The 14,514-nt window shown below is 38.5% G+C and overlaps 3 protein-coding genes across 4 annotated transcripts; 1 reads left to right on the top strand and 2 right to left on the bottom strand.

The window, feature by feature from the left end:
• Nucleotides 1-1,499: 1,499 nt before the first annotated feature.
• Nucleotides 1,500-3,279, bottom strand: LOC108832698 (SUMO-conjugating enzyme SCE1). Its single transcript, XM_018606153.2, has 5 exons — nt 3,031-3,279; nt 2,855-2,938; nt 2,111-2,263; nt 1,930-2,043; nt 1,500-1,829 (listed from the first exon to the last, which is right to left on the bottom strand). The coding sequence occupies exons 1-5, from the start codon at nt 3,097-3,099 to the stop codon at nt 1,767-1,769; spliced, it is 483 nt and encodes a 160-aa protein (XP_018461655.1). The 5' UTR covers nt 3,100-3,279; the 3' UTR covers nt 1,500-1,766.
• A 700-nt stretch (nt 3,280-3,979) lies between these two features.
• Nucleotides 3,980-7,492, bottom strand: LOC108817568 (FT-interacting protein 3). Of its 2 annotated transcripts, XM_018590293.2 has the most exons (3): nt 7,212-7,492; nt 6,640-6,696; nt 3,980-6,552 (listed from the first exon to the last, which is right to left on the bottom strand). In XM_018590293.2, exon 3 carries the CDS (start codon nt 6,515-6,517, stop codon nt 4,193-4,195), a length of 2,325 nt encoding a protein of 774 aa, XP_018445795.1. In that variant the 5' UTR covers nt 6,518-6,552; nt 6,640-6,696; nt 7,212-7,492; the 3' UTR covers nt 3,980-4,192. The 2 variants fall into 2 exon arrangements, with proteins under 2 accessions (XP_018445795.1, XP_018445797.1); XM_018590295.2 differs by lacking the exon at nt 6,640-6,696.
• A 3,734-nt stretch (nt 7,493-11,226) lies between these two features.
• LOC108817861 (uncharacterized) lies at nt 11,227-14,459 on the top strand. Its single transcript, XM_018590680.2, has 9 exons — nt 11,227-11,770; nt 11,979-12,119; nt 12,248-12,628; nt 12,751-12,855; nt 12,980-13,120; nt 13,485-13,688; nt 13,793-13,885; nt 13,958-14,069; nt 14,157-14,459. Exons 1-9 carry the CDS (start codon nt 11,282-11,284, stop codon nt 14,198-14,200), a joined length of 1,710 nt encoding a protein of 569 aa, XP_018446182.1. The 5' UTR covers nt 11,227-11,281; the 3' UTR covers nt 14,201-14,459.
• Nucleotides 14,460-14,514: the final 55 nt, after the last annotated feature.

Genomic DNA, 14,514 nt, shown 5'->3' with positions numbered 1-14,514 from the left:
CTGAACCCTGATTTATGCTAATCGTCTAAGGAGGAGTTTCAGAGAACAATTAAAAACACTAGTAAGCACAATTAAGAACACTTGTAAGCACGTGATTTACGTCGGACATCTTTGTATGGAGAAGAGAGAGGCTTTTTATGTGCAAACATAAAGAGATTTGACTTGCAAGTGCTAAGTAGCTTTCATTACCAAATTAAAAGATTTCGCTAGTCTTGAGAGAACTAAGGTGCTGTTCGTTTGCTCATCTGGATGATCCATCTGGGTGAAGATGCAAGTTGATGTTCGTTTTGTACATTAAAATGCTACATCCAGATAGATCACCCAACTGCATTTATGAAAACTCAGCTCAAATTCTCATCCAAATGAGGGTGAGTTTTTACGGAGCATCTCGGTGAAAGTGAATCTTCACCAAAAATTTGATAATTTTTTATGTCAAAACTAAAAAGATTTTCGCCAAAACCAAAAATGTAATTTTCTATCAAAATCGAAAAATACAATTTCTCGTCAAAACCAGAAAAACGTAATTTCCCGCCAAAACCGGAAAACATAATTTTCTACCAAAATCGAAAAAAACGCAATATCCCGCCAATATTATTCATCGAAATCGGAAAAACACAATTTCCCGCCAAAACCGGAAAACGTAATTTCCCGCCAAAATCAAAAACCACCATTTCCCGTCAAAACCGAAAAACACAATTTCTCGTCAAAATCGGAAAACGTAATTTTCCGCCAAAACCGGAAAAACATAATTTCCCGCCAAAACCGAGAAAACGCAATTTCCCGCCAAAACCGGAAAACACAATTTCTCGTCAAAACCGGAAAACACAATTTCTCGTCAAAATCGAAAAACGTAATTTCTCGCCAAAACTAGGAAAACGTAATTTCCCGCCAAAACCAGGAAAACGTAATTTTCCGCCAAAATCGGGAAAACGTAATTTCCCACCAAAACCGAGAAAATGCAATTTTCCGCCAAAACCGGAAAACACAATTTTTCGTTAAAACCGGGAAAAACGCAATTCCTCGTCAAAACCGGGAAAACGTAATTTCTCGCCAAAACCGGGAAAACACAAATTTCCGCCAAAACCAGAAAAACGCAATTTTCTGCCAAAAAGCGGGAAAACGCAATTTCCCGCCAAAACCAAAAACCATCATTTCTCGTCAAAATCGGAAAACACAATTTCTCGTCAAAACCGAAAAATGCAATTTCCCATTAAAACCGGGAAAACGTAATTTTCTGCCAAAACTTAGAAAATGCAAATTCGTGCCAAAATTTTTAAAACAAGTATATTTTAATTATTTTAGTAACAAATTCATCTCGATGTAAATGCAAGTTGAAAAAAAAGCAAACAAACGTAGTTGCATTAAAATGATTTATGCAGAGACGAACAACACCCAGGTGGAGCATCTGGATAAGACATCTAGATGGACGATCTGGATGCATCTCTCAGATATACAAACGAACAGGGCCTAAGACATCAAGTTGAACTTGGATAGAAATGGACCAGAGATCATAATTAATTTATAATGTATAGAAGCAAACACCAACTGAATCAGTACCAAGAATATTAACAGTTAATAGACAGAAAAAGATGATTCTGTTCCTTTTTTTCCGAAAACAATAGAGATTCTAGTAATGTCTCAAAGGTGCCAAAATGAGGAGTTTTCATTCACCCGATGACATTTAAACACAATCACAAAGACACAAAGACCACAAAAAGATTCAGAGGTTTGTCATCAGATTTTGGTGTTCCCTTCGAAGAAGGTTTCTAGACAATGGGAGGATACTGCTTGGACTGCAGCTTAACCCTTTTCTTGTACTCAACTGCATCCTGCATATTTGTTTCATCAAAACTGAATCCCATCAGAATGAAGTTTCACAATCACTTGGTTCCTATGTTTCGGAAACTATGACATCATGAGAGAGTGTACCTGAATGAAGAGATGATACCCATCAGTCTGTGCAGGGTCAGCTGGATTAGGCGTGTCAAGTAAATCCTGAATACCGACAAGAATCTGCTTCACAGTGATGGCTGGTCTCCACCCCTATCAACAGAGAAGTTGAGGATGATGATTTGGTCATGGAGAAATGCAAAGAAAAGAGAGTACTTACGGAATCCTCGTTAAGGATTGAGAGACAGACTGTCCCTGATGGATAGACATTAGGGTGGAAAAAGCCTGGTGGGAATTTGCATTTGGGAGGCTTGCTCGGATAGTCCTCGCTGAAGTGCATCGTTAATGGAAAGAACCCACCTTCCCAATCAGTCTGCAGTGTCAAGTAATTTCACTATGAACAATATGGTTCAAGAATGACACTAGCAATTACTCTTTTCAACCATGTTGAATATTTCAACAAAGCCAATTATACCTCAAAATCAAGAACGTAGGTTCAAATTATTTCATTTGCTAGACCAAAATTTATAAACAGAAAATACAGAACACCACAAGTGAGGTTACAGCTACGAACATTCACAAAGAATTGACCTTCACAGTCAGTCTGCAAAGTATTATTACCTTAGCTATGTACACTACTAAACCATATAAGAGAAACAACTATTTATCCCAACCATATACACAAAAAAAAAACAATCTTTTAAATTGTTCTATGTTTAAGCAAAGGAACAAAACCATATAAGAGAAACAAAACAGGAATCACATAGAAGAAAAGCTACGGACTTTGAATCCAATAAGCATCAGAAACGGTAACACACCAGTATAAACCATAAACATTAACCAAAACTAATGTAACTTTCACCATTTGTTCTAGTAATGAGAAGCTGACACACATAAGTAAAACACCAATCAGAGTGATAAAAACACTGATAACCCCTAATTTCAAGTTTGTTTAAACACTTACACCGGCTTTACCAGGAATAGTGCAATGCCACACCATTAGATTCACCGACCCATCAGGCCCAGTCTCAGGCTTCGCCACAAAACCCTAATTTCACCATCAGAAAAGGCAATCAGATATTTGTAAACACATGCCCAAGGATCAAAATTTGAAATTGGAGAAGAAAAAATAATACGAACATGAGGATGATTCTTCCTCCACGATTTCCTCTCCTCTGCTAAACGACCACGAGCGATTCCACTAGCCATCTCTGCTTCTCTTTCTCTCTCTCTCTCTATAAAGCTCGCCAATCAATCTCCCTCTCTATCGCTCTATATAACTCTTAACTCTGAAGAAGACGAACAAGTAAAGTTACAGATTTGCCCCTATGGTAGTCGGAGAATCGTACGGTCCAGATTTCGCGGCGAATAATTGTCCTTTCGTCCTGCTTCCTTTAATTATAATTGACCGGTCAATTAGTCTTTTTAAAATAATAAACAAATGAGAAGAAAAGCTTAAAAGAAAGAGTCAATGGATAGCGTGAAACCTACGCGATGAAAATCCAATAAAGCTAACAAAAGATTTTCTCCCTACCATAGCGTATCCCATTTTTCACGTGGCCCATAAATTCAACTTAGGGCCCATTAACTTCTTCTGCTCCGTTCAATTATTCTCCCTAGCATTGATGGTGGTGGTGGTGGTGGTAGTGGGTGCAGCATCTCAAATTCAATTTGTTTGGTTATAAATAAAGCAAAATAAATGGTATCTGATCTTTTGAAATTAAATAGTAGGTAGAAATATAATTAGGCTGATTTTATGAACCAGCATCAACCCGTTTTGTATAAAAATTGATTCTAGCTTATCTTATGTCATGTACCAATTGCTGCAGTATCGTATCGTACCAAACTTGTTCTACGGGTACAGTGACCAATTACTAATACTATGCATAGCTAGCATAGTATTAGTAACATACTATTCCCCATCTCACCGTCCAATCTGGTGGATGTTGAATCCAGTTACACTTGCAACTAAATTTTTTATGTATTATTTGTTCTACTTAATAGTTCTTGAAATTACTTTGTTCTACTTGAGAGTTCTTGCTAAAACCAGAGATGCAGAGACTGGTTAACTAACTAACCAGAAAAAAAGAACATCAAAATCACACAGATACCGATTTACCACAATCAGACAAAAGTCTTGATAATGTTATAAACGAAATAAGACATGATAAGTAACAACCAAGAAAAGATTCATGACATGACACTTGAACAAAACAAATTAACAATTCTAGAGGAAGTTTCTTTGAGATGGGAAGGAAGATCCGAGGGAGAGAGAGAGATGGCAATTTTGTCTTTGAGCTCATCAGAGCATGCAATCAGTTCTTGCAGGAAGCCTCCTGAAGAAATTGAGAGGAACTGACGGTAGCCTGTACCTAAACCTCGGATGTCTCAGAACATAGATCCCAACCAGAAGCGCCACAACCTGAAACGGAGTCACATAGAGAACAACCGCAGCAATCAAACAGAACAAAACGAACAGCGCGGTTGCACGCGGATCACGCCAGCTCAGCAGAGACTGAAGCCTTTCTCCTTGAGTCGCAAGATCACCAACCACCGTCTGAATCCTCCCAGCGATACTCCTCAACCTGTCATACCTCATCCTGACGATATCAGACGGTCTCGAAGTAGGAAAAGTATCAAACTCTTCATCAAGCTCGTCAGGGTGAGCTGAGTCAGCGTGAGAGAGACGCGTGTCCATGTGCGGAGGATGCCTCGGTCTCCAACGGTAGTACCAAACACCGATAAGGAAGAGGTAGAGGAAGATGGTTGGCAAGATTAGCTCAGGGTAGAGGACAAGGATGATGAACAGGAGATGGATCAAGACCGTTGTGATTGGATTCTTCCAGTTACAGATCTGTTCAAACCATTTCCCCACCGCTATCAACCCGCTCAAAACTCCCATGATCCTGAAAAAGTTGGCTTTGCTTCTCCTCATGCTCCACATGTGAGAACCAACATCAAGCATGTACTCAACTACTTCTTTCCTTAGAGGCGGCTCTGCTCTGGTAAGCCTCATGGACACAATCTGAGTCGCTTGATGCCTCAAGCTGTCAAGCTGGCTAACCGTCAAAGGATGGATGTAATGCATCTTAGGTAAGAGAGGAAGCGAGTACATATGCATCATGTTGAGTAAGGAAGAGCAAGTGAACCTCACAGCTAAGTGGATCTCTCCCATCTTCTTGACTCCGTTAGGATGAAGCACCAGAAGAGGGTACGAGTGAGTGTAGACTCTATCAGTCTCTAGAGTAGAGAGCCTGATTCTCACCTTGCCGATTCTCGAATCTTTCCCACCACCGTTCTTCTCACCTCCATGGAGATGACAGTTATCAAAAACTCCAACGGTGACAACAGTGCACGGATCAAAAACCTCCCAAGTGTACTGCTCGTTCCACCTCGGTGTAAAGCTGTCAATGATCGTCCTAGTTCGAATCCACTTCTGTCCGTACTTCGCCACACAGTAAGCATCCGTAGTTCCACGACCGTCTTTAGCTTTCATAGGCATCAGACCAGTCGCGTTCAGTATCCCAAGCTCCAACACACCGATGTTGGGCTTCCAAAGCTGCTTAGCCGTCGGTCTAAGATCACTGCTGTAATGCGTGGACTCATCAAGAACGTGGTACCCTCCTTCCAAACATATCCTCATGTGAATCTTGCTAGCGAATTTGATCTCTTTCTTCTCCCCATCGACCATGATATGCTTCTCGAGGTTAAACCACTTGGTGTTCACAGGCCTATGATCAAACCTCTTGTCCAGATACTGCAACGGGATCGCACACCTCCCCAAGACCTCATCTTTATTCGGAGCAACTCTATCTTCAACACTTAGTATCAAAGGCTCCTCGAAGGGCTCAGCTGCTACAAACATCAAATCTTCATTCCACATAGGATTAATAGTCCTGCTTTGTGATACTCTAGTCCTCAGCGCTTGGTTCCCAACTATAGCCTTCACGTAAACCTCAGGGTACCTCCCTTTGTCACTCGGTATCAGATCCTGAGCCTCGATCACGTTAACCCTAAGGTACCAGAGCTTGGGAGAGAGGTAAACCTTGGAGCGGATGTTGGCTAGAGCGTCGGTTCCACTAACCGTCGCAGCGTCCGAGTGCCAAGCTTCGGGGAAAGCTTCGTCAGCTTGAGTACCGAACCAAACAGCCAGCATCAGCTCTCCTTTGACTTTCTCCCCTTTCCTGTCTTCGATCCTGTACCACTGTGGCGCCAAGGGACTGTCGGGAGGAACTCTCTTAGGCACCTCGTTTAAGTCGAACACAACACGACCGATCAAATCGTCTTTCACAACGTCCTTGTCTTTGACAGTAGCTTCAAGGAAAGTAGCTTGGATCCTGTCTTTGGAGAAGGCGAAGACTTGGTTCCACTCAGGGTTTGACTTCTTCTCGAAGTGACGTGTGGTTCCTTTGTAGTTTCCTAGCTTAACTTCGACGTAAGGATCGCAGCTACCGGTTAGGTCTTTACCGGGTAACTCCTTGGCTTTGACCACACGGACGTAGAGATACTGCATCTGCTCGACCAGGTCATAAGTGCTGGTGAGCTTGTCTCCGGTGACTTTTCCACCGCCGAGATGTGGTCTCGTCTCCTTCAAGGAGAAATCTTCGGGAGGTGGTCTCTGCATCATGCTTGCTGCTCCAGAACACAACTAAACAAAAGCTCCTACACAGTTCAAACAGAAAAAAAGGAAAACTTTTTATTAAAAATATTCACATTCAGTAAGATAAAAATGGTAATAAAGATCATTACTTTTACAGAGATTTAGTGTTTCAGCTACTACTACTACTCCACTTCAATGCACTAGATCTGAGACAAAAGAACAACATTTGATGAAGAGTTAAGAAGTAAAAAGCAAAGAGAGAGAGTAAAGCGAGAGATAAATATGTAGAAAAAAAAAAGTATTAAACTTTGAATAAAAAAGAATCTCGAATAAAGCAAGGCATTTTCTAGATCATAAACAACCTCGTTAGCATCTCCGAGACAGAATCTAACGGCACAAAATCGTGAATCTTTATTATTCATCGTTTAGTTCACTACTACTAGTATATCGAAAGAACCCAACTTTAAAAAAAAACATCGGAAACACAAACCATTTCAGAGCAGGAGTTACGCTGTCTGGTGATTTTTACTTCAAAAAAAAAACTTTGAAACTCACAAATCTCTCTTCTTTCAATTTTTTTGTCCTCGAGATACTTAATACAGAAAACGACAAAGTGCAAAAAAATAGAAAATAAATCAACCACTAACAAAGATCTAGAATGCTGAAACTAAATCCATGGGAAAAAATTCATTAAAAAAAATTGAAATCTAACAATAGATACCTTAGATCTTCGAAAAGAGACTATACAAGATCTCTGGGGTGAGAATCAAGAGTTACTATAAACGATTTTAGGCAGGCGAGGAGGAAATCTCCATCTTGAAGAAGCAAAAGACTAGAGAGGTCTTGTTCCTCGTTGTTTTCAACCAAATAAAATAAGAGACGACTAGTAAAGGCAGAGGATAGGCGCTACTACTAAGAAAGGGCAACTTCTTCTAGAGAGAGAAAAGTGAATGAAACATTGAAGAGGAGTGAGAGAGGCAAAATAAAAGAGAGAGCTTTTGTGGCTCACTTGTTTGTTGTCTTCTTCTCTCTTTTGCTTTTTCTACAGTTTTCACCCTCTTTTTTTTCTTGTTACAGGAAAATAATAAAGATAATAATACAGTCGAGGATGGGGTCCACGTAAAAAACACGCAAGACATACCTCTCTGTTTTGAATCTCACACGTGTGGAGACGAGACGACGGTTTAGCGTAATCTTTCAACGGCAGTCGTCTTTTCCCCTAATAAAATATTAGTACAACTGATATAAATCGGTAGTTCAAAAAAAGAACTGATATAATTTTCCCCTAATAAAATATTACTTTTATTGTGTATTTGTATAATGCAAGTATCTGATTAGATTATGACACAAGGATTAGATAAAAAAATAAAACTAGTAGTGTAGATGAAGCAGAAGTCATTTGATTCCTCTACGTTCTGCGTCCTCTCGTTTCGATATATACAAAAAGCCGTATGGCTGGACCCTGACTTTTTTTTTGCTTAATAAAAATGTCATTTAGGGCCCAATATTTATCAATGGGTAATTTGTCTGTGAACTCGAATTCACATGTACATTGGTTCTTGGTTATTTGGTGGTAATCGATGCACTTACCTTGTAGTGTTCCTGGTTTTTTTCTTTTGACATCGTAGTGTCCTGGTTTTAACTTCGGTGAATCAGATGATTACTTTATGCAATTGTTTAGTTTCCTATAGTATTTTTTTTGCTTTGTCGAACTAATTAAACTGTAGCAAGAATAAAATAAATACTAATTGTGCTTTACAACATTATATTGTCAAAAAAATTAATGATACAAGAAATTTCTATAAGTTGCATCATTAGTTAGTTTAACCAAACAAAAAAGGTTGCAAGATTACATTCATAAAGAAAACACAGTCACGATCAAATGTTTTGTCACCTATGTGATTCTTGTTTTCACAATTTACCTTAAATGTCTACAATCATAATTCCCACACATATATATTTATGTAGGACATGTGCTTATCATCTCTTGTGAAAAGGATTTCTCTTTGTCATGTGCTAGGCTGGTCACTACTTTTGCTTCTTTACAAAATGCATTCTTTTCTGATTATAAAAATTAAAGAGAGACTATTTATGCAAATGAAAAAAAATTATGGTGCCTTTAGGTAAACAAAAACAAGAAAAAACGAGGAATTTTATTTGCATTAGTGTAATCTAAAACATAAAAACATTCGGTTCTGATATACTGTTTATTGACCAGTTCTTGGTAAAAAATAAAAATAAATACAAAGATGGACTAAAAGTTTAAAACACGCAAGCGAACTCTTCTAGTTAGGTATTTACTTGATTAGGTATAACTTGAAAATAGAAATCATCGAACAACTCAGTTGCAAGAAAAATAAGTAGTTTACAAAACCAACCAAACTATATGAATCCAAATTGGTATACGGCCAAAATGTCTATATCTATCGATCTATGTCTATTTTCTTTTGTTCGATAAATATTTCTATCTATTTCTATCTATTATTTTACAAACATGGATTGGGCATCGATAGTAGTTATTAGTGATTACATGGCATATGTGTGTTCTAACCGTTGCCCGTTCTTAATATTCGGTTTGTACTTATTTTGTTTGCTATGTTACTCACTGTTCGTGTTATTGTTCTAACTTTAGAGGGGGAAACGGCTTATTCATGTCTGAACTATGAGTTTTTAAAAAAAAACATACCTACATTTTTCTTTTATAAGTCCACGCTAATTCATACATCGACATTAACATTGTTTAATTGTAATTAACGGTGCTGACTGTGATTATTATGTGGCTGATTAGTCAGCTTTACATACAAATGAGTCATATAAAAGAACATAATATACTGTAATTGGTTAAATTTTAAATCTTATGGACCAAATATAATAATTATTATGGGTAAAATATTAAATTGTTCGGGCCGTTTAACACCAATTACTATTACAGTAAAAACTTGTAGGGTAATAATTTGAGAAGTGTGATAAGAAAACGAAGGTGCTAAAATAAAACGTTATTTTATCTCGATTAAACGTAGCCAAGTGTGCTGAAAACTTTTGTAACCAGTCGTCAAAATACTATGCTAGTATTAACTATGTGACGACTTGGACTGTGACCATGTTGTATTGCTAAATGGGTACATGCTAATGCTAGGGGTGAGCGCGTATCGAATACTACTGTATTTTTTAATATTTGAGATTTGCTTTATATTTTACGAAGATCCATTTTTCGATTTGCTTCATATTTTACGAAGATCCAATTTTTTGATTTGCTTTAGTTTGATAAAATATGAATATCCTATTTTCGGGATATCCAAAAATTTACAAATTTGTGAATATTTAAGGACATCAATGGATGTCTTATTTACTTTTTCAATAAAAATAAACTTAGAAAAACTAAACAAGTTTGTCTTACAAATATCTTTAACATAATGTAAAATAAAAATTAGTGAAACTTTATGTTTCATAATTTTAAAAAATAATAATTCCGGGGAAGCTTAAGCAGAAATTGAAGAGTAAGGTGAATATTCTTATGAAACATAAATTTTAGAAGAACTATATTTTTTTATAAGAGTTTATATTCATTTCTTAATTTAACACTTCTATAAGTAATCTTATAAATAAAACTAACAAATTTATACGTTAAAACCATAGTATATAAAACTATACATATAAAAGTAGAATATATCAGATATCTGATTCTAAATTTTTTAGTATTTGTGATTACTTCGTTTTAACAGATTGATTTTTGATATTTGTTTTGCTTTGAAAATTTATGGATATCCGAATTTTTATCGAATCAAAACGAATAACAAATCGAACCAAAATTAACGGATAAAGTACCTAGTTCTAGTAGAGACTACTGAGTAGTCAAATCACTTAGCTACTGTAACGAGTCATGCCACCATTCATATTTGGACTGCAACCATGCTGTGCATCGTGCTGAATGGTACTACGTGGCCTCGACGACTTACTAATAAGCCTCAATGTTAATTCAGTCTAACTGATTAAGTATGGTAACCCAATAATCCCAAAGTTGATTGTGTCCACTAAATGTCTTAAGAACATAATTCTTAATTAAACAAGCGGAAAATTATAGATTGCAATTTGCAATGCCAGTTATGTGTTCTTTTATTGTGATCTGGTCTGCTGAAACGTCAACTTTTTTTTTCCATTTTCTTTCACATAAACCTCCATAGACCATAGTTCTAACTAATAGAGTTTCAACAATGAGAAGATATATAAAATAGTGTTATCACCATGATTAGGTAATAAAATATTAATTGTATCTTTATTAAACTACTAGCTATAAATTTATAAATTAGAGGTGCCCGCCATAACGAATTCGAACCCCGGCCACAACGGATTTAACTTTGGTTTCCGTTTGGCTTCCAAAACCTTCCTCGATAGTTTCGGTTGAACGCGGTGGGATAGTCGAACTAAGTTAGAGATCGGATACCTGGATTATAAAAAAAAAGAGTTTATGAACTATGATGATCAATTGATCACCTTTTACTTTTGTGACAATCTTTATCAGCTAACTAATTTGCAATGATAGTTGCCGAACAAAGAAACTAAAAAAAATAAATGGCGAAATGCATTGATCACTTGTCTGACGTGTCATTCCTCGGATCCAAGGTTAATATACTCGTAAATCCAACGACCAGAAAACAAGGCGTAGATTAATACCATACACGTGCGCGCACTATATCACACACACACACTCTCTCTCCTCTCCCTCCTTCAATGCCATTATTCATCGCCCAAAAGGAAAGATCTGCACAACTTCACGACGACGAAGTACGAACCATGACTGACGAATCACCACCGCCTACAGCCCCGGACCCAGAACCCAACCCGAACCCGAATCCGAATCCACTAATCCACCCAAGACGCGTCTCCTTCGAGCACGGGCTCCTCCCGATCCAAAAACTCGTCTTCACCGACCCGATCCAAACCCTAGCTCCCGTCAAGCAGAAGCTAACCGATGCAGCCTCGAACAACCGCGTCGGATCGGCAGCAATCGCCGACATTCTCCAGATCTCCGGCGACCACGCGAGTCTCGTTCTCGAGACGCTCGGCTCGGTGCTCCATTCCGAGTCTGATCCTCTGGTTAGGGCTAAACCGGAGGAAGTCGATTCCGTGGGGGCTGATTTGAGGGATCTGGTTTTGTTTCTCTACATTCAATCGTATAAGAAGTTGCTGCCTAGGACGCATAAGGATTCTGCGGCTGTGGCTGATGTGTGGCCATCGACTTCAGCTTTTGATGGCTACTTATCTGCGTTATCCCCAATTCAGGTAACGTAAAGTTTTTGTCTTTGATGGACCTCAAACTTTAAAGAGTTATGCAAAGTTGGAAGCTTGATGATTAATATAATGTTACGATATGTGTTGGTAATATAATCTGTCAATGGAGAAGATGCTCTCTTTGTTTAGTCGTTGTGAAACTTTCCTGTTATGTGGGTTGAAAGTGTTAGTTATATTTCCTTTTTATTATCCTTTGCAGCTTGTTCGCAGCAACAGCCGTAGGTTTATGCCGTCGCAAGCAGATGATGAAGCTCATCAGTTGTCATATCTGCAAAAACATTTAGCAAACATCATTTCGCTCCTTGCAGAGCCTGTGGAAGGTGAAGGAGAAGACGCATTGGTATGTACTAGTCTCTCAATATTTTTGTCAAGGGATACGAATTTTTAAGGGAATGAGAGAGAACACAGGTCTCAGCTATATTTTTATTTCATGATGGTTTAAACTTTTGCTTGTTTAACATTCTTCAGGTTCTCTCTATGGAGGCTTTTGAGCACCTGGGTTTTCTTGTTCAGTTTGGTGATAAGGGATCTGATGTATCTCCACTGAGCCAAGCTACTCCCTTTTTTGCAAACTCTGATCCGGACATGCCTGCCGTTCCGGTCCCTGCTTCCCAAGTGCATGACTGGCTTTTGCAGAACATAGCTTCCGCTTTAGAAACCATCACTGAGAGAATTTCTGGGAAAGAGAACGGGCCTTCTAATGCCTCTGATCAAGATGATGCGATGTCAGATGTTTCTGCTGCTCCGAACAAGGTTGCACCTAGTGGTAGAGGCCCGTGTTTAATCGAAGGAGTCTCCAAGACTTCACTTGTTAAGCAGGCCTCTGATCTTAGGGGTAGATCTGTGAAGGTTCGCTATGAACGAATGACTTGCGTTTTCATATAGCTGAATTATTCCCTGCACCAAATGACTTGCGTCCATGGAGTCTCTCTGTGCACTCATGTTAACTAAATGCTCTGTGTATTTTGCAGGTTGTCAATTGCCATGATTCTGTTATTTATCTTTTAGCGCCATTGAGGTATGCAACTGTGTATGGATGTTCTGATACGACTATAGTTCTTGGAGCTGTTGGCAAGGTGCGGACGCAATACTCCTTTCCTCTTTATCTAAGTTATTTAAGGCAACATTTAACAGGTTATAATATCTGCCGACTTTTACTGAAAGATGCAGTATAATCAATCTCTTGATTTCTTTTTGCAGGCATTAAGAGTTGAGCACTGTGAGAGAGTTCATGTTATTGCAGCTTCCAAACGAGTGTGTATCGCCAATTGCCGTGAATGTGTATTCTTCTTGGGAGTCAATCAGCGACCACTTATTGTTGGCGATAACCACAAACTGCAGGTGAAGTCTCTCTCTCTCTCTAAGATCCAGTGTTGATTTACAAGCTTCATATCTTGAACCACGGTGCATACACATCTACCTTTATGATTTAAAGCTAAAATCAATGAAGAGAATAGCTTAGTTTGGTTAATATGCTCTTCGTGACATGTTAACTGTGTTTAGTGGAAACATCTTCTAGGTGTTAGCCATCCCACTAATTTATGGTGTTGACGATTATATTGGTTAAGAAATACCTCTCTAGTCTGATGTTTGCTTTATAGGGTATCACAAGTATCCTTTTACTACCGAGAATACAAACACTGTCTGATATCTGGTGGTGATAGTAATTAGAGAATTCTAAAAAATCTGTTTGATTGTGTTCCAGGTTGCGCCATATAATACATATTACTCTCATTTGGAGGAGCACATGAGTGAGGTAGGTGTTGAGCCAAGTATCAACAAATGGGACAAACCATTGGCACTGGGAGCAGTGGATCCACATGACTCACTGTCCCACCCTGCCGGTGTTGCTGATGCACAGGCTGAATCAGCTGCTTGTGTAGACCCTGACCAGTTCATTAACTTTTTGGTACAACTCTTTTTTTAATCTCATTTAACTCCGATAACAGTTGAATGCTATTAACGAAACATCTAATCACATGTTTACCTGTGGTGTCAATGTCTATGGTGAAGATCCCAAACTGGTTTAGCGGCGAGGAGATAGGTTCCACTAAAGACAATCCATTTCCATTGCCAGATGCTTATATGGCAGCTCAGCAGAGAAACGTATGTTTTTTTTTGTAATAATGAAGCACTTGTTAGCATCTCCTTAACTCCCCTTAATTGTGATTTCATCAGCTAAAGAACTTGGAAGAAACAAGACAATCGCTAAGAGAAACGCCTCTGGAAGAAAACCGGAAAAAGGAGCTATCAAGCGCACTCCATGTGTATTTCAAAGACTGGCTCTATGGTAAGAACTTTCGAAATCGATGCCCAAGTTTATGTGCAGTAACTAGGTTTTGACCGTCCCTATGTATCTGGTGTGAATATTTGACAGCAAGTGGGAATATAAGGCAACTCTACTGCCTACAAGGTGACTAATAATAATGAACCAACCGAGTGGAAGATGTCTCGTTCCTGTAGAGCTTTGTCGATCATTTTGGCATATTGCTAGTGAAGAGAAATGAGAAAAACCGTTCTGATTTGTAGTTTGGAACTTATACGCACCACGTAACTTATATCTTGCACAGAACACTCTGCTAAAGCTTTTTACTTTTAGAGTATTATTTTTCTTTGTTTCTGCTTTGGTCTTGTTTAATCTTTGTTCCTTTTGACATTTCAATCCCTCGTTTTTGCCTCTTTTGAGAATCTCGTCCTCTAGACGGAGGAGCATTATTGCTTCCTTTAATTGTCAT

The sequence above is a fragment of the Raphanus sativus genome, chromosome 7 (genome assembly GCF_000801105.2).
Source record: "Raphanus sativus cultivar WK10039 chromosome 7, ASM80110v3, whole genome shotgun sequence".
Classification (NCBI taxonomy): domain Eukaryota; kingdom Viridiplantae; phylum Streptophyta; class Magnoliopsida; order Brassicales; family Brassicaceae; genus Raphanus; species Raphanus sativus.
This window is presented reverse-complemented; position numbering and strand designations above follow the sequence as displayed.

What these genes read in the sequence shown, in the direction of transcription:
- LOC108817568 (XM_018590293.2), bottom strand. Translation starts at nt 6,517, where the DNA reads ATGATGCAGAGACCACCTCCCGAAGATTTCTCCTTGAAGGAGACGAGA.
- LOC108817861 (XM_018590680.2), top strand. Translation starts at nt 11,282, where the DNA reads ATGACTGACGAATCACCACCGCCTACAGCCCCGGACCCAGAACCCAAC. An exon ending in TTCTTGGAGCTGTTGGCAAG is followed by an intron (nt 12,856 to 12,979) that starts GTGCGGACGCAA and finishes TTCTTTTTGCAG; the next exon opens with GCATTAAGAGTTGAGCACTG. An exon ending in TTTCAAAGACTGGCTCTATG is followed by an intron (nt 14,070 to 14,156) that starts GTAAGAACTTTC and finishes AATATTTGACAG; the next exon opens with CAAGTGGGAATATAAGGCAA.
- LOC108832698 (XM_018606153.2), bottom strand. Translation starts at nt 3,099, where the DNA reads ATGGCTAGTGGAATCGCTCGTGGTCGTTTAGCAGAGGAGAGGAAATCG. An exon ending in GGAGGAAGAATCATCCTCAT is followed by an intron (nt 2,939 to 3,030) that starts GTTCGTATTATT and finishes TGGTGAAATTAG; the next exon opens with GGTTTTGTGGCGAAGCCTGA. An exon ending in GGTATCATCTCTTCATTCAG is followed by an intron (nt 1,830 to 1,929) that starts GTACACTCTCTC and finishes ACAAATATGCAG; the next exon opens with GATGCAGTTGAGTACAAGAA.